The 24,137-nt window shown below is 41.5% G+C and overlaps 1 protein-coding gene across 1 annotated transcript in view; it reads left to right on the top strand.

Moving 5' to 3' along the window:
• ORC3 (origin recognition complex subunit 3) overlaps positions 1 to 24,137 on the top strand; it is a 1,128,136-nt gene that overhangs the window by 665,251 nt on the left and 438,748 nt on the right. Inside the window, exons 12-13 of the mRNA XM_044069085.1 lie at positions 2,708 to 2,824; positions 11,525 to 11,604. Coding sequence (XP_043925020.1) covers positions 2,708 to 2,824; positions 11,525 to 11,604 — 197 coding nt within the window. The remainder of the gene's footprint in view (positions 1 to 2,707; positions 2,825 to 11,524; positions 11,605 to 24,137) is intronic.

The following is a 24,137-nucleotide window of genomic DNA, read 5'->3' as shown; positions in this document are numbered from 1 at the left end:
GGGGTTTTGTTCAGAGAGCGTGTGTGAGAGAGAGAGAGCATGTGTGAGTGCGAGAGTGATCTGGAAACACAGAAATGTATGTGACCATAACAGGAGGCAGTGTTACATACCGTGAAGATGATGGATGGCAAAACTGCTGGGTTTGAATCTGTTCAGCTCATGGTTACTTAGATAAGCAGTCAGAAAAAGAAGCTTAGTATGAGAGAGAGATTACATTACTGTCATTTGATTACAGAAGAAAACATGTCAAGTTTAAAATTCGGCCTCACTTTCACCCTCCTCCTCTCTTCCTTTCTTCATCTGTTCCACACCATCTTAAATGCTTCCATAGCTTTCCGTCACCTCCACCACCCATTCCAAGAGTCCACGACCCTTTCTCTCTGAGGAATTATTTTAGTAGGTACAGAGAATCATTCTTCTGACCATATCCTGTCCTCCATTTAGTATGACTCTCTTAAATTTCTGTAATTTGATGTTTGTGTGCCTGTATCCCACCTGTTTGAATGTGAGTGAAAAGCTTGATTTTGTAATAATTAGTAATATCTTTTCTTTTCCATCTCACACAGCCTCCTTGTGGATTTCTTGTGAACTCCATCACGCACCCCAATTTCCCTATCATTGTATGGCGTGCAAAACCCATCTCATTACTCAGTGTATGGCCTTATCTGGATAGGGCAGAGTTAAGCTCATTACTTCTGGGTTCTGTTTCTCCCATGAGACACTGTTGTAAGGGATCTAGGTGCTTTTGTTGGAAATTCCTTAATTTTTTTTACCATCATGTCTCTGTAATATTTTAGCAATTCTTCTTTTTCTCCCTCTCTTTAGCTCACCTAGTTCCAAATGCATCTCCTCTAAATCCAAAGATGTTTTAATTACCCTCTACTGTTCATTCTTGCTAATCTAGTTCCAAATGCATCTTCTCTAAATTCAAAGAAGTTTTAATTACCCTCTACTCTTCTGTTATCAGACCCCACTATTGAATATAATTTCCCTTTTGACCATATCTCTCAAAAAGTATTATTCAACTTGAGATACTACAGAGATTCCTTATTAAAATGGTTAGTGGCCTTGAGACCCTCAGTTATCAAGTCAGCTTGGCAACCCTCCCCTTGTACTTTGTCCTTTTACAGACTCTTTTATTGTGATCTGTGCTATCCTATTGAACCATGAAAAACCTGAATCTGCTTGACCTCCCTATCCTTCACAGAGTAATTGGTTTGACAAATACCTGGCTAAAGACCTAAACCTTCACTGTCGGTTAAATAAGACATACTAACATGATAGAGTAATATCCCAACAGTTTTTCCTGACAACTTCTGCATTGTTTAGGACTACATCCAAAATTCTTTCCTTTCTGGTAAAGGGTCTTATCAGTTAATTCAATTCCTTGTGGATTAGTATTTCAGTCACCTTACACTTCCTTTGTACCTCAGAGCTTGCGCGTTTCCAGTCTGTCGTTAGCAAATTCAGCTTTCTAGTCTGTTAGCAAATTCAGATTTCTCATGATTACAGCCTTTTTTTTTATCTTCCTGCTTCCCTCACTCCTTTCTGTCTCCCAGGTCATTTCCTTCCCCTGTAGCTGATGCAGTGGATTGATCCATCAGCACCCCTATTCCTGTACTTCAGCCGTCAGGGCCCTTAAACATGGGTTTTAACTCTTGACACTTCCTTGCCACTTTCTCGCGGGTGATATTTGCCCTCCTTTTCCTCCTCTTTGACTTTGCAGTTGATGGCATCCCATATGAAGAGCACAACTCCCTCAATGATCTTAAGCAACTTGTACACTGCTGCTTCCATAACACAAGCCTTTTTGTCACTGTCACGTTTCTGTGCCACAAGCAATGTCCATCCTTCCCCTCCTGTATCACATCTTGAACCTCTCCCATCCTCCTCTGATTCCTTGTACTGAAAAGTAGCAGTACTCTGTTATGCAGCAAGTCACCACTGTTTGTTCCTCAGTACTCTGTTATGCCGCAAGTCCCACTGTTTGTTCCTATACAATGTTTTGTGTCCCATTTTCTCTCTCGCCTGCTCTTTTAATTATTTGATCCTCTCTCCTACGTCATTGACTTCCCTTCCTGCCTGCATTTTCATTTAAAGTTATGATTGTGGAGTTGTACCTTTCTTACCGCACTTGGAAGTACTGTTGCATATAAATTTTCATGCCATACTGACAGTTGTTTTAATAGTTTAAGTTTGTGCATATGATATACATTTTACTATAATTAAATGATTGATTTAATCTGAAGAAGTTGTTTTACTGAACAAAAATGAAAGCACTTATTTTAAATAAGAAGTCTGATCATTCTTTTCCTGTGCTTTTGTTTTGTATGAATGAGAATTACATGATACAAATAGGGAAGAAATGTTTATTTTGGTGGTCTATTTATTTCAGCAGAACTTATGTTGGATGAAAGTGGAAAGTAACTGTACTGTGCAAACCACCACTAATATTTATTATTCTAAAGCATGCATTTTATTCTGGAAAATGCAATGAGATTGTTCATTCCTCAGAAGTTTCTCATTTAAGATGTGTGGCTCAAGAAGTTTACTTTTTGCGGATAAAGTGACAGGCTCCCTGGTATTGTTAATCCCAATGTGATGTAGAGGTTATGTGAATTACTTAGCTGTCAGGATGACCCTCTCAGCTGACTAGCCAGTGACTAACAGCAGTGTTAAGAAAGTCTGTTTCTTTCTTTTTTATTAGAAAGAAATCAAAACGCTTCTTCGACATCTTCATAATTACCATGAGAATTATATTCCAGTTCTGAGATGTCTTCATGCTTTAACTACTTCCCTTCCTAAGTTTCCACTGGGTAAGCAGGTGAGTGGTATGAGCATGTAGGTGTTTTATGTTTTTCATGCATGATATATGACTAAGAATGAATTAGAAGACAAAAAAAAAAGGAAAATAATCTTTAAATGTACTGAGTGGATAATTGCATGCAAGTGATCCCACTAGCCTTGAGAATAAGTTTAGTGTGACTTACAAAGAAGAATGTTGTATTACTGGACAAGGGAGTCTGTGCACTACCTCTGTAGCAGTGTGCATAAGTCATGGGACATATCTTTATGCTGTCAGATGTGTACCTCCTCACCTTAGCCCGGTCCAGTCATGTGCATAATTCCTCTTTGGCACTTTCAGCAGTAATAACCATTTCATCTGATGATGTCAATCTTCACTCAGTCCTTGACAGTGGGTTTGGTTCTGAACCTCAGAACTGACTCAGCAGTACACTTCAGCTCGTGCCCTCCAAACTCTCGTGCCGGACACTACCCATAATGCTCCTCTCAGAAATTACCCCAGATCTCATTTGCCGTTTCGCAGACCAGACGCGTTTGTTCCTCTCTCAAGCCTTGGCTATATTTAATAAGTCTGTTGTTGTTTAAACTCTCTTTTTCCCTTAAAAAAATCTGCTTTATATCTTCTGTTACTCCCCCTTTTTACCTACCCACTCCTCTTGTAGCTTAGCTTGAGTATATTCTTCCTTCTCTATTTCCCTTCTACAGTTGGTAGACTTAGTACATTCTTTTTCCCTTACCTTTTTAGGTATTTCTAATTACCATCATTGGTATCCTCTTTCCTTATCGACTTAAAAAAAAATCTTATCTGTATCTTTTTCTTTTATCTTTTTCCTTTCTTCTTGCATGATTGCATGACAGTGTTCACTGTGTCATTATGGCTGAACAACAACAACTTTCCCCCTCCTAAATCTTCTAAAGGCATCTCTGGCTTTAAAAGGTGTCAGACGTGTGAGGGCAAGATACCCAACTCTGACGAGCATACCGTGTGTGTTTATTGTCTGGGGAAGATTCATCTCCAAGAAGACTGCTGTATCTGTCACGGGTTTTCAACCCATACCTTGACTGAAAGGGAGAACAAACTTATTTTGAGGGGATTCCTCAAATCCGGATTTGACAAGGCCATTTCTGAGTCCAGGACTGAAGCTAGCACTTCTTCATCCTCCTTATCTTCTACTTCAAAGAAAAGACCTTCTTCAGTTCCAAGGTTCTCAGAACCATCAAGAAAAATGCCTAAATCAACCTCTGTATGGAAGAGTTCATCGGCACTGGAAGTTTTATCTGAAACCAAAACGAAATTTGTCTTGGAGCCGACAGCTACTTCTTCATTACCCACTGATTCATCAGTACCGAAGCAATTAGAACAATTTACTCACCTTCTATTGACCCTTTTAAAGACAGGCCACCAAGTCCTTTATGGAAGTGAGACCCCTATAATCTTCTTCCACTGCCTTGGTTCGATCTACTAAGAGTCTCTCAGAGGCCAATATTATGAGACTGGTGGATCAGCTTCTGATAGCGAGGGGATTCTTCCCGGTTCCTAGCCACACCAGCGCCGGAACCAGCCAATCTGTGACACCCCCATGTCCTCCTCCTCCAACTCTTGCCGAGTCTTTGGAGGCCTTGTTTCTGACTCTCCCGGCATTGACTGTCTCTCATCCGGTAGCATCCTATTCTCCAGTTCCTAGAATTGCGTTGAATTCCTCCAAGCTTTCTGCACTGAAGGCCTCCCGGGGTCAGGACTCTCTGGTCAGTTCCAAGGTGCATGGATTTTTTTTCTGCTGCTTTGAAGTTGTCCATGTCCCTCGGTGCCTCAGCCTTTGTAGCATCGACCCAGGCTTCTGTTCCGGAGGCTGCCTATTCGGTGCGGGGTGTGACCCCGGTTCCCACGGAGTCTATTTCAGTTCTGCATATTTTCAACCTGAGCTACCATCAGCCTCATCCCTAAGACAGAGGGCACAAAAGTCCCAGGTTGCACCCACTTCAGTGGTTTCCTCTTTAGATACTTCCCTGGATCACCCCCCCCCCCCGAGGAAGTCCCTGCGAAGAGAAATTGCCAAGAGAAAGCACTTTAGACTCCCCAGAGGAGTCTTTCACTGAAGATACTGATTTTGATAAAGGGAAAGGTTCCCCCCAGGTCACCCCATGATGATGATTCCTTCGAGGACATCCTAGAAATCCTGAAACAGAGGGGTGGCTGTAACTCCACCCAGCCTTCCTCAGAGGAATCAGCGTACCTGGCAGCTTTTTCGGCCCAGCCCTCTACTTCTTGGATCTCTCCACCTGCTGACACCATATTGCCAATCCCCAAGAAACCTGTTCTTATCAGCCCCTAAGGATGAACTACATTGGTCCAAAGAGATTCCCGTTGACATGATGGTGATAGCGGCGGCCACCAAGAAGGAACTTTTTGAGGAAAGTCTGACTATCCATCCTCCTAACAAGTAGTCTAGGACTATGGATAGATTTGGGAAGATTTCTGAAGCACGTTTGTTTCAATGACCTTCGCTGTGTTATGACGCACTTTACCAGATCACAGAGTGATCTTATCAAAGAGCTCTCAGATACCCTCTCCAGAGCAGTGGTTAAAGAGGTTCGATACAAAATTACCTCTCAGCTAGGAACCTTTGATGCAATTTCTAACTCATCCATGAGACTCAATGCTCACACAGCTGAAGGGGCAACTAGGGCAAAGGGTTCAGGCAAATCATCAGAAGACACTCCTGGATGAGCTTGTGCAACTTTGCGGAGCCATTTAAAGCGTCATTCGTCAATGCTTATTTGATGGATATGCCCTAGTTGGTTTCAAGGTAAAAGACACCTTATCCAGATGTGAAAAGAATGGCAAGACCCTTTTGCCATAGGCGTATGTTTCTCCACTCCTGAGAGGCCGTACTCTAAGAACCAGAGAAGTGGGAGACTATGGTTTAAAAAAATCCAAAGGGCCTTTCCAAGATTCACGAGGCAAAGACTACACCCGGGGCAGAGGGGGAAGCAATGGGATGATACCACCCCAGAGGCAGAAATGGACCGCAAAAGCAGGGATCCAGAGAATCCTTCTTTGTACTTCCTAACGGCACCCCTGAACGGGAGCCCAGTTGGCCTCCTCTGGAGGCAGTAGGGGGACGAATTTCTCTCCACCAATCTGCCTGGCAAATATTAACTATGGACAAATGGGTGCAGGGAATAACATCCAGAGGTTACAAAATCCCTCTATCACTATCCCCAAAATCCCAGTTAAAACTCCCGGATGTAGCACCCAGTCACAGGGAAGCAGCAGTACTAGAATTTCAAAGACTGCTTGACAAAAGAGTCATCCATAAAGTCCCACCAGACCAAACAGGATCTGTTTTTTACTCAACATTCTTTTTAGTGCCCAAGAAAACAGGGGACTGGAGACCCATCTTGGATCTCAGCCAGTTCAACAAGGCAGTAGAGCAAACCAAATTCCAAATGGTCTCAGCTCAGTCGATACTTTCATTTTTGGAAAAAGATGAGTGAATGTGCTCTGTAGACCTCCAAAACGCTTATTACCACATAAAAATGGAAAAGAGCTCCAGGAGGTTTCTGCACTTCCAGCTAGGAGCCAGTCATTTCCAATTCAGAACACTCCCCTTTGGACTCATCACAGCCCCCAGGGTGTTCACCAAATGCCTGGCAGTGGAAGCAGCTCATCTAAGACCTCAAGGATTTCGAGTAATTCCATATCTTGACGACTGGCTCCTCACTGCTACAATTAGGCATCGGTTAGAATGGGTAAGAGATTACACCATACATCTTTGCACATCTCTAGGCATCACAATAAATTTCAAAAAATCCAGACTTCATCCCTCTCGACAACTGGATTTCAACGAAGCCCATTTAGATACTGTTTCGGGAGTTACATCTTTCCTTCTAGAAAGACTACAAGGCATCAGATCCCAAATCAGGCAAATTCTGCGGAAAAACAGGGTCCCAGCAAAATTAATTCTTCAAGCATTAGGCTCTATGGCAGTATCAGTCACTCTTGTTCCCTTGGCAAGGTATCACATTGCGGATATTGTAATAGTTACTAGCTTCCCAATGGTCTCTGATACACCAACCAGTGTCTCATCTAATTCTGATTACCAGTCGCTGCAAACAGGACCTCATGTGGTGGCTGCACTCCAGTCAGATTCTCTTGGGCCAGCCATTCATTCTTCCCCAGCCCCGAGCCATAGCGAGCATGGATGCTTCCCAGATAGTGTCTGGGGACATTATCTGGGAAGAACAGTCCAAGGCACGTGGCTCTAACTGGAGGCCAACTTGCACATAAGTGTTCTAGAGATGACGGCAGTGCTGTTAGTGTTGCAATCATTCTAAGATGTCCTTCCATAAGGGACAGTAGCAATTCAGATGGACAACATGCCAGTAGTCTGGTATATAAACAAACAAGGGAGAACCAAATCTTACCCATTGTGTCAAGAGGCACTCAGAGTTTGGCAATTGGGAGATTGCTTCCAACTGCTTTTTCACAGCAAAGCACATTCTGGGAAGCTCCAGCATGATAGCAGACAAATTGAGCAGAACTATTCTCTTGCCTCACAGGTGGTCTCTCAATCCAACAGTGGCGAACAGGATTTTTTTGCCACTGCGGCCAACCTTGCTGTGATCTTTTTGCCTGTCCTCTAAACAACAAGTGCAGAAGTTACTTTGTCCTAATCCCCCCTCAGGGGTAGTCACCCAGAGCCTCTCTTCTCCGTGACTGTCCCCCTGGTCTGCTCTATGCCTTTCCCCAACTCTCCTCATATCGCAGTTTCTAAAGAAAGCCAAAATGACGGAAAATTCAATAATTCTCATTGCCTCTTTCTGGCCTCAACAAGTTTGGTTTCCCTTTATTTGGCGTCATTTAATTTGGAAACCATGGATTCTGGACCCAGCTCCAGATCTGCTGTCTCACCCAGAGGGCATGGTACATCTGAATCTCCAACGTCTCAAGCTCAGTGCGTGGCTTCTCCAATTCCCATGATTGCCAGGCTTCCTTCTCTTTCTTCCCCTGTCCGATGAATTATTGTTGATTATCACAAATCTTCTACTAGGAAACTATATCAAAGTAAATGGGAAAATTTTGCTAGATGGGCTATTGATAAGGGACTAGACCTTTATTCCAGTCCCATTCATAAAGTTTTAGATTTTCTAGCTGCACTTTACCAATCTGGCTCCTCTGCATCAACATTTAAAGATCACCTAGCAGCGATATCAAATTTTCATATAGGACTGGATAGTGCTTCTCTAATGTCACACAAACTTTTTGTAAAGCATTCTTAAAAGGTTTCCTAATGCTAAGACCTCTATTTAAATAACATGCTCCCCCTTGGGATCTAACTGTAGTTCTTCAGGCCCTTACTATGACCCCCACCCTTTGAACCATCAGCAGCTTGTGAATTAAACTTCTGCAAGAATAGTATCTGAGCTTCACGCTCTATCTTACAAACCTCCCTACTTAAATTTCACAGAGATAGAGTTGCTCTTCAAACAAATCCACCCCTCTTACTCAAAGTTGTTTCCGAAACCAACATTAATCAGACACTACAATTGCCAGTTTTATTTCCCAAATTTTTCTAACAAGGGAAAATATGCTCTCCATTTACTTGACGTGCACAGACCACTACATTTTTATCTTCACAAGACTAAAGATTTCAGAAAATCAAACCAGCTATTTGTGGCATTCTCTTCTTTCCATCTAGGTAATCTAGTTTCAAAGGTTACCTGGCTAAATGGCTTAGAGATTGCATCACTTTCATTTATCATTCTAAAGGGCTCCAACTTCCAAAACCAGTTCAATCCCCATTCTACAAAAGTAGTGGCAATGTCTGCAGTTTTTCATGCCAGAGCATCTTTAGACGACATCTGTGCAGCAGTCACATGGTCTTCTCATCATACCTTTATCACTCATTACAGATTGGATCATGTGTCAAGGGGACGAGCATCCTTTGACTCTATGGTGCTTAGGAATATTCTTCCGTGAGTCCTCCCGAGACTAAAGTAGCTGGGGACTCTGTCTTACTGTCAAGGATTGTGTGAAGATTAACCACATCAGATAAAGAAGGTATGTCTTACCATAACGTTCCATCTGTGTTGTCGATCTTCACCAATCCTTGACATCCCCACCCTCCTTCCCCCATCCTGTGACTCTTAGTAGACCAAGTTAGTTCTTAGCTAGCTTCCTTTTAAGGACTCGCATGTGGCCTCTGTTACTGTGTCTCTAGCGTTTAACCATAATTTCTTTACGTCTGACTGCTTTTTTCTTTGGCAAACTCGATCTGACGTAATTTCTGAGAGGAGTATTATGGGTAGTGCCTGGCTTGAGTGTTTGGAGGGTGCTAGCTGAAGTATACGGCCGAGTCGGTTCCGAGGTTCAGAACCAAACCATCTGTCGAGGACTGATGAAGATCGACAACACAGATGGAAAGTTATGGTAAAACATAACTTCTTTATTAATTTAGACATAACTTTTTATTGCATTTGAATTGAAGTTTTGTGCTGTGCTTGCATTATCAAATTATTCCATCTCAGTTTTGGTACTACCTTATACAGCACTGCATATAGTGCTTTCCAAATATTCTTCCATTTTTGTCCTATTTGTACCTGTTTTAAGGCACTATATTTACATTGAAGTCTTTTGTACAATTTAATTTTCACTACTTGACATCACTGAGAAGTTCACTGAACTTTATCCTTAGTGATGTCAATGTGGAAGTCCATGTTAGTGTGTCCATAGACCCAAACTGAGACAGAACACCTTAGGTAGTTGTGACGATGCTGCACTGTCCCAATAATCAAGGAGCCTCAATCCTCACCACTGGCAACACTGGGGGATGTACACACTGGGAAGACAAGTACATGCACAATTAAGTGCAGTTTCCCTTAAGAGCACACAGAGACCGCAGTCAGTCTGGGGCTGGTTTCTCCCTCTTTCTCCAGATCGCCAGTAAGACTCCCCACTGGCACAGCTATGGGTTGAGATATCAGCTGAGTGCCCAGGCCATGACCTCCAGCACCCTCTCTGTCCAGCCAGTTCTTTATGTCCCTGCCCAAGTAGCTGACACACACTAACACTCACACACTCTGAGATTTTATTTATACACACACACACCTGGGAAAGGCTGGCACAGGTTTACTAGCTATATGCCCTCTTTTGTCCAGACTGTAAGGTAGTTTTCACTGCCACCAGCCACTACTTATCAGCTACTTTAAGGCCCTTAGCAAAGGATGTCCAATCTTACTGTGTAATGTCACTATAAATTCAAATGGTAGTTTGACCAAGAGCAAGGCTATTAGGAGTGGCCTGCACAGTGTCACCAAATAGATATGCAAGTACGCCAAGAGATTAAATATCCCTAGACAGACCAGCCACAGTTTTAAGGTTTAAATATAGTTAATAATAAAAGAACAAGAAAATACTCAGTAAACAATCACAGTTACTTCAGAGCTCAGAATCACAGGAAACATTTAAAACAACATTGCAGGACAGATCAAATAAATACGGAAAACATCTAAGCTGTACTTCACCATATTCCTGTCTGAATCTAAGAGAATTTGCCATACCTTAGTTAACTTTACAGAGCAAGGCAAGACAGATGTGAGTGGGTTTCCAGCTGGTGCTATCGGGTCAAAGACAAAATACAAAATGCACTCTCTCTCTGAGAGTTCTTAAATTAATATCTCAGAATATTGCTGCTGGGATACTTGCAGCAGGACATCACTTCTTGTCATCTGACTATGCCAGGTGAAAACCCCCACTGCAGCTGGTAGCATTTAGCATCTCTCTGTGAAAATACATAAACAAGGACTTCTCTTACATCTAAGGTAAATGGTGGAAGTTGTAAAACAATTTACATTCCTCCACATCTAAAAACAATACAAAAACATCTAGTTCTAGATATTATCTCTTGTTGCACTGAAACTGAAAGTTGACGTCTCTTTTATGGTACAGTTATAAAATAATTTAATTTCAATTTTCTGAAGTTTTGCAAATTAACTGTCTTATATGCATTTTCCCACTGTTAAAACATATACATTTACACAGTTACAATAGTTTATATACATTTTTGTTCTTTTCCAGTAGGGTACACTGTGGGTACATCTTTAAGTTCAGTACTGTATAAACCCTTCTGACACACACTTCTGTACCAGCAGTTTGATATACACATGACATAACACAAGCATATGAATCATGTTGACATTCACAACTGACATGTAAACATTTACAAAATTCCAGACAGCTGTGCTGGTAGTCTCTCCCTGTGTCACACTTCTATATAAATCATATTAATATTCAGAAATAGCATATAATTATTTACAAAATTCCAGATAGCTAGGCTGACAATATTTCCTTTTGTGACAGTAGTTCTTTGTAAAAGATGCAGGATGCCTTTCCAGTCACAAGCCACATATTATGTGGCTAACAGTTTGTATAAACCTTTTTCTCAGTATGGCCTTCAGCGTTGCATCACTAAGACTAGGAACAGATCACAGGAAACTGTCACTGGCTAATTGAATATTGAATGTGGCTGAATTTAAAAATTACATTATAAAAAAATGTTGTATGTGGTGTGATCAGTGTATCAGTACTTGGAAAGTAGATGTACCTTAGCAGATATTTCAGAATATTGTTTATGTATGTTTAGATGGTTGCCTGTCCACCACCTGTTTTCTTCCTGGAACCAGTAAATGGAAATTGAAATATGTATATTTTATTCAGATCAGAGAGCTGCATTCTGCATGTTTGGAACGAAATGTTTGGGAATCTGAGGAATACACATCAGCTTTTCAGTTACTAAGGTAAAACCTTCTAGATGTTAAATAAAATTTAAATTTCTTCTGGTGAATGTGGAGGGGAATTCAGTTTTATTTTTTAATTTTGTTACCTTCTGGCCTCTGATTGCATTTAGGGGTGTAGAAAACTGCATCATTTACATCACCAGTCACAGGTGTAAGTGTATAAAAACTTTTCCCAACTTCTGTGTTAAGACTCATCTTGCACTGTCCTTTAAATATATTGTTTTTTCTTCTTCTTTTGCCTGCTTTGCTTAAGTAGATGTGAGTTACTTTTAAAATAGTCGTCTTTCTCTCATTATAAGGTCAAAATTTAAACCCATCCTTATTTTTCCTGCTTTTCTTGTGACATTGCTATCACTGCTTTCAAGATGTGATTGACCTTCATTGAGTAAATCTGCATCAGCAATAAGTAGACAGAGCTTTTGGGATATTGGCGTTTAGAATCTTGTGTTTGGAGAAATGTGCTGTTTACTGAATTTATGGTTAGTCACAAAGTACACCTGTAAATTCATCATGACCTGTAGAAAACTGCATCTGGAAAACTTTCCCGGATCTTTCCCTCACTCCACCTCTGCATTGTGCTTCTGTAATTTGTATGTTACCTTTGGGGTATTGACTGACTACACACTGTTTACTTACTGGTCAGCAGTACTGATGCGGCATCACATGTGGGATGACCATGGATGTAAATCTTTGCAGAATAGCCATTGGAGGCTGTCCAGGTGAGTTCTCAGTTGCTGAAGAGTTTGAAGGGCTGAGGTTTGATAATGACTCCTTTTCATCAATTAGTTCTCCTGATGACCTTTTCTTTGGGGGAGTTGTGCTTTAAACCTCCTGCTCTGTCTTACTTCTGTGCCCCAGAATAGATTGCATATCTCACAGGGGAAGTAGGAGGAGAAACTTTGGGGCAGTCTTCCATTTGAGCTATTTTTGCAGCTTGGAAGAACTCTGACCCTTCTGCAGCTATGAAGGCATGCAGCCTACACAGAATCTAGGTCATGTGGGCTGGTCTTTTTTCCAAGAATCGTAAAGACAAATTATAAACAGTTTTCTCAGCTCAGAATAAGGTCATATCTGTTGGCATTTAGATGTACTTCTGTCGGACAGATTTCAATGCTAAGTTTGACAAAAAAAAAAACAGTGCTCTTCTGCAGCTTTGGGTTTACATGCCCTGTAGTGTTTGCCTGTCTTGTTCCATTTCCAGTTCTCTTTCCTGTAGCTCTGGCTTTGTCCATCTTGTCAGAACTGCTCGTCTTAGAGGAAGAGTCAGAGCAGAAGCTTCTATCCATAGCTTCTGCAATTGACTTTGCAATGTTTATCACAGCTTTGATGCATTGATACTGTGGCATGGACTGCTGCTGCTGGTGTTTGTTAGCATCAGCTGGTTTGGTCTTGGCCTTCATCCTTTCGTAATGAACTGTAATAAGCTGTCTTAGATGGCCCATTGAGGGAGAGGTCTTCCTCAGAGTCCATGCAAGACAACATGGCTCTTCAAAAAGAGAGGCAATGCATTGTTTGCTGCAAGGGTATGTATATCACTTTTTCCCTTCTTTTCTACTTCAGCAAGTCATCCCAAGTACTCAGGAGAAAGAAACTTGAAAGTAGGCAGTAGTCCTAAAGAAAACAGCAAGATACTGAAACCCACAGCCTCAGGACAAAAAATTTATTGCAGAGCAAGCACTTTCACAATAAAAATCACTTCATCAGACTGCTACATTCAAAAATCAATTAACCAAATACATTCCTTTAGCCAATCAGCTTAAGGCAACTTGTAATATCCAATAAAATCATCCATCTAATTAAGAAATACCCCAAACAATCTAAGAAATGGATAAAAATGCAAAAAGCATGTATAGAACTCAGAAAAAACAATAGTATGTATAAAAATAATAAATTGCAGATCTATAAAGTAATGTTTTAATGTATGTGCACGAAGCAAGGTTTCAGTGTAACAGCATCATTTATTACCTGGTGGTTTGTCAGTTTAAGTTGAATAATCCTGTTTTGTTCAGCCAATTTGGTCCTATTCTTTAAATCACCACCTCTGATGTTCTCTGTTATAACTTCTAGTACAAAAAAAACTAAATGTATGCTGTGAACCTTTTTCTGTGTTTATTTACTGTATTATTGCATTGTTTAGCCTGTTTTAACCAAAAAAAAAAATACTATCTTATTTGCTTGTTTCCTGCCTTTCCTAGCTAGTATAGTCCAGATCCCAGGCTTTGCTGGTTTCAGGACTTTATTTTCTGTGTTCAGAGCTATCCAGACCTTGCTGTGGTAGAGGGAAGTCCTGCTTACTATTGTGAGTGGTGAGCATTGTACTGACTATCCAACACTAAAGGAGTGGTTTCCAGCTCTGAAATTGTAATTTTATTAGCCATTTTGGGCTGATTTCTGTCCCTTTCAACTTTGTGGCTTAAAAACGCGTGTGTTTGTGCATTTTCGCATCGTGCAGCACCCCAGGGCAACGGTTAAACTATTCCAGGTGCCAGAAAGTCTGCTCTTCAAATTTTCCCTTAGAACTAGTTGGTTTCTCAGTAGTAGCACTAAAATCTGGACCCCTGTGAATAGCACTTGCTCTAGAACCTGCTGGAAAGCACTAGGAAACCTTAAACTGATACAAGCACTCAACTCTCCTTGTTAATGAGGAGAAATTAATCATAGGCACTAAACCTCCTATAATTGCAAAGTACCTTGCAAAGGTAAGGGAAAACAGCTCTTGTACGTTACAAAAAAAAAAAAAAAACCCTAAACAGGCATGTCCATGGGTCAGCTTCCAGTGATTTCTCCTGTCCACCTGGTGAATCTGGGCATACTGGGCAATGCAGCAACTGCCTCATGTACACAAACAACCCTCTCCTCCTACCACCCAACACTACAACCTGTGAGAGATGCACTTACATAGCCAAACTGGAAGCAAAGCTCTCTCCAGCCAAGTTTCTGCTAGGCAGTCAAGAGGAGAAGGTTAACACCTGCACTACACCTCAAGCAACACATAGCCCTTCAAAATCCACACTATCAACACCCACACATAGCAACACTAAACCCACATATGCGGTGGCCCTTAACATTAACCTGCCCAAACAACAAGGACCTCCGAAGCTGAAACGCAAACACCATTCACAACCAAAGTGACACATAGCTCACAACACCAGTGTGCCACCCAACAACAGCCCCTAAGGCAAGACAACGTACCCAACACTTTAGTCATAGGTGACTCTATAGTCAGGCACACTGATGTCCCAGTCACCAGGCTGAGCAAGGAGAAAATTACAGTCTGCTGCCTGTCAGGTGCCAGGATCCGCCACATAATGCATGCACGCAAGTCACTCCACAACAAATACAAATACAACTGTCATTGTCCATGTTGGAGTGAATGACTTGAGACATACCTCCCTGGACTACATGAAAAGAGACATGGAAGAGCTCTCGGATCATGTGGCCCAGGCAGGTATGATCCTAGCCCTGAGTAGCATCCTGCCTTCATCCAGAATGATACCACAGTATAAGGACAAAATTATTGACTTCAACAATTGGCTTAAGCTACTGGTGTCATTCAAAGAGGATCCAGTATCTGTCTGCCTGGGACGATATGATCGACAAACCACAATGCTTTGCCAGAGATGGTATGCACCTGTCACTCCTGGGATTTAGTTTTTGCCAGAGATGGTCTGCACCTGTCACCCCTGAGATTCAGGTTACTGGCTAAAGCTCTTGCCACCCCATAGTGCCTTTTTTAGGCAAGGTTCAAAGAACAAAACCACCACCGTAACAGATACAGGCATGCACAATTTGAGGGTAATGCTACTCACTGCTAGAAGTCTAAACCTCAAAATGCACTCTCTCGAGGCACTCCTAAAAATGGAGAACATCGATATCTGTGCAGTAACTGAGACCTGGTTCAAGACTCCAGAGAGCACCCCTGCAATACCAGGCTACAACTCTTACCAGATTTTTTGGCTAACAAACCAAGACCGAAACACTAAAGGTGGAGGAGTGTCCATGTTCACCAAGGATATTCACACCTCCAGGCTAGTTGCCCAATGCATTGCATCTGAAATTCTCTAGGTGCAACTAACGCTGCAATCCAAATTGTAGCTTGCTACAGATCCCCAATCATGCCCCAAGATTCTCACTACACCTTTCTAAACATACTGGAAAATATTAAAATGCAACCAAACACCTCAAGACTGGGTGATTTCAACTACCCTGCCATTAACTGGGAAAACTACTCGGTACCAACACCTTTTCCCAACGGTTCTTGGAATTCATAAATTCCAATGCCCTGGATCAAGTAATCCATTGTCCCACCATGGGCTCCAGTATCCTAGACCTGGTCATTACCAGCATGGAAGATAGATGCACTACACCAATGGTCACCCTCTCACTGGTCAGGTCTGACCATAAGCAAATCACCCTTGACATCCACATCCCACCCCCCCCCCAAGTAAGGAAACCTCCGTAAAAAACTTCTCCAAAGCCAACTTCCTGCTACTTAAGTCAGAAGTGACAAACTTCATGGCACCCATGCAGACGGGAGCTGAAAGTTCGACTGCTGAATCCTACACTAAGGCACTGTACGAGCACATCCACTTGTGCATGAATTGTGCCATCCCAAATAGAACCAAGACTCTCTCCTCCAAAAAAAGGAAGCCAGTCTGGTGGTCCCCTGCCATAAACAAACTATGCAACAGAAGGAAGAAACTGTTGTAGAAAAGAGGAAAATCCCAGGATGCAAAAAACTCCCTTACCAGCCTCAGTACGAAGCTGAGATCCCTCATAAAATCCTCCAAAGCTAGTTACGAAAATAAAATTGCCAAAGATTCCAAATACAACCACAAGGCATTCTATAGCTATGTCAAGAATCTAAATGGCAGTGCTGAGATCTGCTTTGAGCTACAACTGAATTGCATTAAATATACTGATCCCAAGGATATTGGCAATATCCTGACAGATCGATTTAGTGCCAACTTCACTCCCCTGTCCACCCCCTAAAGGGCCCATCTCAGTACCAAATGATTGCCAAATTCCGGTAATTCTGGCCACACAGGTAGAATCCGCACTCTCCAAAGCTAAGAATAACAGCATCCATGGGACCAGATGACATCCCAGGCTGTGTACTACATGAACTACAAAATGAACTGGCACCTCACCTAAGTGTCATGTTTAATCATAGCCTCATCTCAGGCTTCATGCCCACTGAGTGGTGCACAGCTACAGTTATCCCACTCCACAGGGGGAGATCCACCTTGGATCCCGGGAACTACTGTCCCATCAGTCTGACACGCCTGATATACAAGGGCATGGAACGCATTATCATGGAACTTATAAACATAGGCTTTGGAACCTTCAAGCACTTGACCCGACCCAGTTTTGGTTCGTGAAGGGCCGATCTTGTCTCCTGAACCTGACTGATCTGTCTCCAGAGCTCTGGACGAGGGTAAGGCGGTCCACACAGCCTATCTGGACCTTGCCAAGGCCTTCGACACCACCCCCCACTCTGGAATCATAGATAAACTTACTAAGCTGGGCATAAATCCCTACGTTACTCGATGGGTTGCCAACTGGCTTGCTGACAGAACCTAGACTGTAAAAGTAGCCGATTCCAAATCCAGCTCCAAGACAAGTGGAGCATCTCAGGGTTCAGTCCTGGGACTGCTCTTGTTTGACATCTACTTCTCTGAATTACAGGCCAACACTAAGGGACACTAGGTAACAAAGTTCTCAGATGACTGCAAACTGGGAGCCATTATTGAATCCCCAAATGATATGGGTATTCTCCAAAAGGGCCTTACAGAAACAGATGCTTGATGCCAGAGCCATGGGCTCAAGCTTAATTCCAAGAAATGTATAGTTATCCCCTTTGGGAAAAGCATGTACCCATGAATTAACACATAGGTGGCAGTACACTAAACACTGAAAGTGTGATGAGAGACTTGGGGACACAGGTGGACAGTGGTCTCACCTTCAATAACCACATCGCCACAGTCAGGAAATCCTTCTATGTGGCACACCTCCTCACTAAAGGCTTTTCATCCAGAAAAAAGGCGGTCATTGTCCCACTGTACTTATCCCTCATTAGACCCATTAGTAAAATGCCCCGTTTGGTATGTAGCTCACAAGACATCTGCAACAGCTGGAAAGGCCACAGAAATCCTCACTAAAAGTATCACAGGCCTAAAGCAGATGCCCTATGCTGACCATCTAAAAAAAAACTCCAGCTATACTCTGTGGCATGTTGTCTACTCAGAGGCGATCTCTGCTTAACATACAAGGCCATGTCAAACGCTGAGCTGTCGGACATGCTCCACTTAAAGAAATCCCAATCCCGCAGAGCCACATGCTCCAGGTATCTAAACCTTGTCCTCACAATGAACAAAACATGCTAGAGGGATAGGTTCCTGACCCAGAGACTCCCCATACTCTGGAATAGACTGCCCATACATGTCAAGCAGAGCGCCTCTTTGGCCGTCTTCAAAAGGAACCTTGACAATTGGATGGGGGATAGGAGATTCACCCCGGGGATTACGTCAGTCGCACTGCTAGACAGGGGTCCAGGAAATCAATATTGTGGGAAGAAATATCCAGGGAATTGTTTGGCTAAGCTTGTATAGGCCCTAGGGCCGATAGCCTAGTACCAACCTATGAACCTATTATTCTTAACATGTCGTGCCAAGGCACTACTCTCCTTCTCTTTTCTAATATACCTAATATGTTCCAAAGTATGCTCCTTAAATGAGCAGTGGTTCTTCCCAATATAAAAAAAAATTGCATACCTGACAATAACTAAAATAAACTATCTTACGAGTTTTACGGTCAGTGTAAAACATGCATTCAATCAAAAAACCTGCATGCGGATGTCGATAACTAAAACCTACGTGAATAAAACTACAGACAGAACAACCTCTACAAGGGTACGTCCCATGTCTCTGTGAGATTATAGATGTTGTACACTTATAAGGTCTTTAGCAAAGTTGTCTCTTCAATGACATGTCATTTCTACAAGGAAAATAGGGTCTGTCTTCCACAATCTCCATAAGTTCATCTGACGCCTCTAATATATTCCAGTTGTTCTTAAAAATGCCATAGAAATATTTATATCACTCGAATGCATCAGGAGAACCCTAATACTGTTATTTCTATCCCTGTGACTCACACTGTTAACAGCTATATTATAATCAGAAAAATAGGGTCTACCCTTAGATTCTCTTTCCTTCAAAGATTATTTAATACGTGCATCTAGTTCCTTCTCAGAGTTAAGCAAAAATCATGCCTAACAATCTGTAAGGCTACTGCCAACTGAGCATCATCATTATGCAGCCTCGTGATCCTCAAAACCTGCCCTCTCACAACATTCCTAAATACATGTCTAGGATGCATGCTGTTCTTGTGTAAGAGGACATTCTTTCTAGTCTATTTCCTATAGAGGCTTGTATTTACAGACCCTAAATCTGTGTTTCATACTGTGACATCAAGGAACTGGAGCTCATCCCTAGAAATTTGACCAACTTTAAAAAGGATGTTGTGGTGTGTAACTATTCCATAAAAGTGCCAAGTAATTCAGAAGGCCCACTCCATAGTAAAACATGTCATCAACAAACCTAGAGTTCCCAGAAAACTCATTATGTAATACTGATGTCTCCTTCCATTGTGCCAAAGCTAGGTTGGCATAGCTGTTGGCACAAGCTATGCCCATAGCCACGCCAACCTTTTGAAGATAAAACTCATTTTTAAAAATAAATACATTATTCTCTAAAATAACATCTAAAAGCATACAAATCATGTTCACTTTATCATTGGGGAAGATTTGTCTCCCATTCAGGAACTCTCTAATATCCTCTACACCCCATGTGTTGGGAGTAACTGTGAAAAGAGACTCTATGTCCATTGTCACAAAAACATAATCACCTGTAATATTGGATACATTGTTGTATAACTCAAAAAAGACTTTGTGTCCTTTAACAAATTATTCACAGTGGCCAGAATAGGACACAGGGTTTTCACCACGTAAATGGACTGTAGGTCTCATAGGTGGGTTGACCATATCCTTAAGTATTTTGGGTAGACCATACAATATTGGAATAGTGGAATGTTCTATGTTAAAATATCTAAACAAATCTTCAGAAATTAAATCAGTCATTAATAAATCAAAAATAAAAATGATACCTTCTCCATAACCCCAATGACAAAACTCTTAGAACTCATTCAATAACCAGAGGTATCACCTAAATGTTTTAGCATCTACTTATAATAAAACAGCTTATACATTGTGATGACCCCCCCCATTTTCTTTATCGGCAGGTTGGATCTCAATAGTAGACATACCTTTAAGTTCATTTAAAGCTTCTAACTCAGCATTGCTCAATTTATAAAACGCAGAGTGACACTTGAGCTTAAAGGCTTCCCTAATGTCTTTTTCACACACTGTTAAAAATGTATCAACTACTAGATGACCATCTGGTATATACACACTAGGCTTTTTAAACAGAGACTCCCCATGCTTTGGAACGAAATTCCAAACTACATTAGGCAGAGCCCCTCACTAAGACTCTTCAAGAGAAACCTTGACGAGTGGATGGGTAACAGAAAATACACCCCTGGGATCGCTTCATTGTCTCTGATTGACAGAGGATCAGTTAATCAATGAGGCGGAGAAAGCCAACACACTCTGGCTAGACTTATAAATGCCCTCGGGCAGATAGCCTAGTACCTCCCTATGAACCTATTTATATCATCAGCAGTTGTGGAAATTTAAGTTTAAGTAAAAGATTCCTGCTAAACATCTTAAGGTCCTTTAACACATCAACCATGTCAGACTTTCTTGCTGGCAGAAACGAAAGTCCTTTACTAAGTAAAGATATCTATGATGGTGTAAGTACATAAGAGACAAATTAAATAACCAGATTGTTTATCTGTTACTCATTCTCATTCCAGACCACTGTTCTTCAACACTCTGAATTTTTCGTATATGCCCTTTCCTCACTCTGCTCCTGCAGTGCTCCTTGTTGATCGGTAGGGGTTTCTTGCACTTACTCTGCAGTCATTTTTTTTTTGTCCTGTGGTTGTGGGTTTCGGTATCTTGTTGTTTTGTTTGAGATTTACGTTCTGTACCAGATACCGAATTCAGTCCAATACCGAGCTTGTTTTGCTTTGTATACGTAGGCAGTAGTGTCTACACAAGGATCGGAAAATGTTGCTTACTGCATGACCACCTCTGGATTTGGATTTACATATTAGCCCTGCTTACCAGACACACCTGCAGCTGTCAAGGTTGCCTGTGGCAGATTAGTTCAGTGGTTTCCCCAACCTGGGTAGCCATAAACCCAGGACAGAAAAGTTCTGTACATTATGTAAATAGTCATACCCCACAGTTGGCAGGCCTGGGAGTACATTCTTTGGCTGACCAGATGGTGTAAGTAAATTTGTACATACAGATTCCCATCCCATTTTTCAAGGGAACAGTAAAATATTTGGCTTTGACTAAGCAAATAAACTCATTTTGCTTTCACCTCTTCTGGCTGTGAAAAATTAATTGAGATGGTGGTTTGACCCATTTTGGGCTTTTAGAGATTTCAGTCATCACACTGTGCAGATGAAGTTTTAGCATAGTTAACCTATAGCTTCTGATATTATCCTTGCCTCAAGATTTTTGGTTAGTGATTTGGACGTTATGGATGCTTACTCACAAATTAGTGTGGAATCCACAGTAGAGGATTCTGGACTTCACCTTGAAGTTAGCCCCAATGGCCTAATGAATGAGGCATTCCTAAGCCAGAGACTGAGTTTGAGCCCCATCTGAGGTGGTATAATTTCTGGCCTTGTAGCACAGTGGTTAGAGCACTAGTCTACTAAACCAGGGGTCATGAATTCAAATCTCATGGCCTCTGTTTATGCTTTAAAATAGCATTGATAGTGAAGTGATGAGCATAGCTGCTTTCCAAGTAGATGATCCACCTTCATTTCCTGCCTAGTGCAAGAAGAATATATATTGAAGTCTGGCAGCACAAAAGAAGAAAGTATGAGCGGTTACTGAGCTGCTTCCTGTATTCCAGCATCTGATTTCTTCAGCTTCAGTTTGCCTAGTTGTGAGAGTCTGACTAGCCAGTGCTCTGAGGAATTTGGGCTATGCTCTTCAGCGGTCATTTGAACTGCATGCTTATTGACCATCTATGAAACTATGCAAAGAGTGATGACTTCTAGCTTTTTCTTCTGTCGCCAAAGTTTAAACCAGAATTGTTATTGGAGTGTAGCAGCAGAAAGGCCTTCTATTATTCCCATATCTATGAAACTGGTTGATACTGCTCCTTTGCATAGTTTTGTGTGTACTGGGGCAGATCTGGACACCATCAAATATTTCTTGCTTACTCTGGAGAGGGCCCATATTACAGTCCACTTGCATCAGCATTTCCTGGATATTTTTTTAAACACATTTATTGAATTATCACTTGTGAGATGGGCAAACTTACATTTATATAACATGAATCAACCATATTAAGTAGCTCATATTTACAAGCGTTATGTATCACATATATTGTTCTATACAATATAATCAATCCAACATTAAACAAGTTGTTCAATTTCTGCCTTCTCTTAAACCTCATTCCTCTTCCAAAGCATTTTTTTTTGCATGGATTGTTCCCACAATTTCCATTTTTTTCTATGTAATCTACTCCTACCTTTTTCTAACTATCTCACTTTGCATTTGCTGAGTGTTATGGTGTCTTTGGTTTTCACCATACTGCTGTGGCACATCTACATTAGAGCATTACACTGGATGGTGCATTATCATTGGCTAAATATTTCCTTCCTTTTTGAATATGGTTCTTCTTTTGCATCTTTGCTGCTGCTGTTTCCTGGTGAGCTTGTTCTACCTACTTGGAGGTAGTGTTTGTACCACCATATCCATTACAGACTGCCTTAGTGGATGTGTTACTGGTTGACTGAAGAGCTTACCTCAGGGTGACCCAGGTCCGGGAGGATATAGTACCTTTTCAGAAGCAGTTGCACATCATGTTTTTGGAAGTGATGTTAGTACTTCTAGCTTTGCAGATGCTGGGGAGTCTTGCACATTTTCTTTCTGAACAAACAATGGGTACAACTTGTGTGCCTGGATGTAATATGAGTTTTGCAGTGGGGCACTGACAAATGTATTTTCCTGTTGAAAGCCCACAGTCTATGAAAACTAAGTGCTACTGCTGACATATTAAAGATGAAACAGAAGCCCTCTTCTAGAGCTTGTCAAACAGCCAGAGTTTGATCTGTTTGCAACTCATGATGATGTGGTCCTTCTCAAGTTATGCTCTGTTCAACAAGGTGGAGTGGGAGGAGGCAGTGGACAAACATTCTGTGGATTTAAAAAAAAATGCAAGCGTGCCTTTCTCTTTTCTTTTTTGTCATTCAGCTGCATATTTCAAGGCAGTAACACTAAAGTATATAATTTTTGTACCAGGGTGGCTTAGGGAGACGTAGTTTCAGGCCTTTCAGTCTTTGGCCTATCACAAAGCAGTTTTAACTTGAGTGATGAACTCTATTTCATTATGCCTAGTCAGCCACATACATTCAAATACTGACTGCTAAGCAGAGTGATCACTCTGCCTCATCAGGTGGAAATTTTGGTTGTGATGGAAGTAGCAAGGAAATGTCTACTTGTTACAGGTTTGTAGTAGAATGGAAGCAGTTCACCATTTAGATGGAGAAGTATCACTTTCCCACCCTTCTTGTTCAGCTGGTGAGTGAACTTGCATGTCTTTTTGTATTATTTCAGGCATTTGTTCAGTCTGAACCTTGGTTTTAACATGGCTGGGATGCCCAACTTGTTTTTCTTGGTATATGTCATATAATGTAGGACACTTCTCTGAATCAGAACAATTGGCTTAAAGTAGTTTTTGTAGGGAGTCCTACATCTCCTGTTTCCTTTGAAGAACAACTTTACTTGAATCATGAATGATGCACTTGTCCTTCCACTTTCTGAGCTGGCCAGTTCCCCCAGACTTGAAGGTTTCCCCTTAGGGCCAGTTATTTTTGGTATCCATTACATTACGATCGGATTTTCTGCTAACCGTATGTGATGTTCTGTAATGACTGGGTATCTCTCAAAACTCAACTGTGTTTAAACTGACATTTACTGAATCCATTCATCCCTGTCATTCCTTTCTCTGAGTGAAATTCAGTAAAGAATGTGCCATTCACTCCTAGGATGTGCAGCTGTAGTCACACCTCTATAGAATGCATACATTTAGAAAAAACGGGAAGTTGTTTGTCCCTTTTACCCCATTGTAAGGAAAGTATTGCATTTAAGTAGCTGTTGCCAAATGGATCATCTACTGCATTTTTTGGTATTAGTCAAAATTAGCCAGTTGCAAATGTGATCAATGATTACTGCACCATGGTGACTGGTTGTCTTTAGTGTTTGTTTCAGGAATGTGTCCATGGGCATTTGCATTGCAGCCATTTATTCTTGGTCGCATACATGTATGAAACACTACAGTCTGGATCCCCAAGAGCAGAGATTCCTTGTGCACTTTGGTACTTACAGG

This window comes from Protopterus annectens, chromosome 1.part0 (genome assembly GCF_019279795.1).
Source record: "Protopterus annectens isolate FY-2018-M chromosome 1.part0, PAN1.0, whole genome shotgun sequence".
Lineage (NCBI taxonomy): Eukaryota > Metazoa > Chordata > Ceratodontiformes > Protopteridae > Protopterus > Protopterus annectens.
The sequence above is the reverse complement of the archived record's forward strand: the minus strand, read 5'-3'. Positions and strand labels throughout refer to the sequence as shown.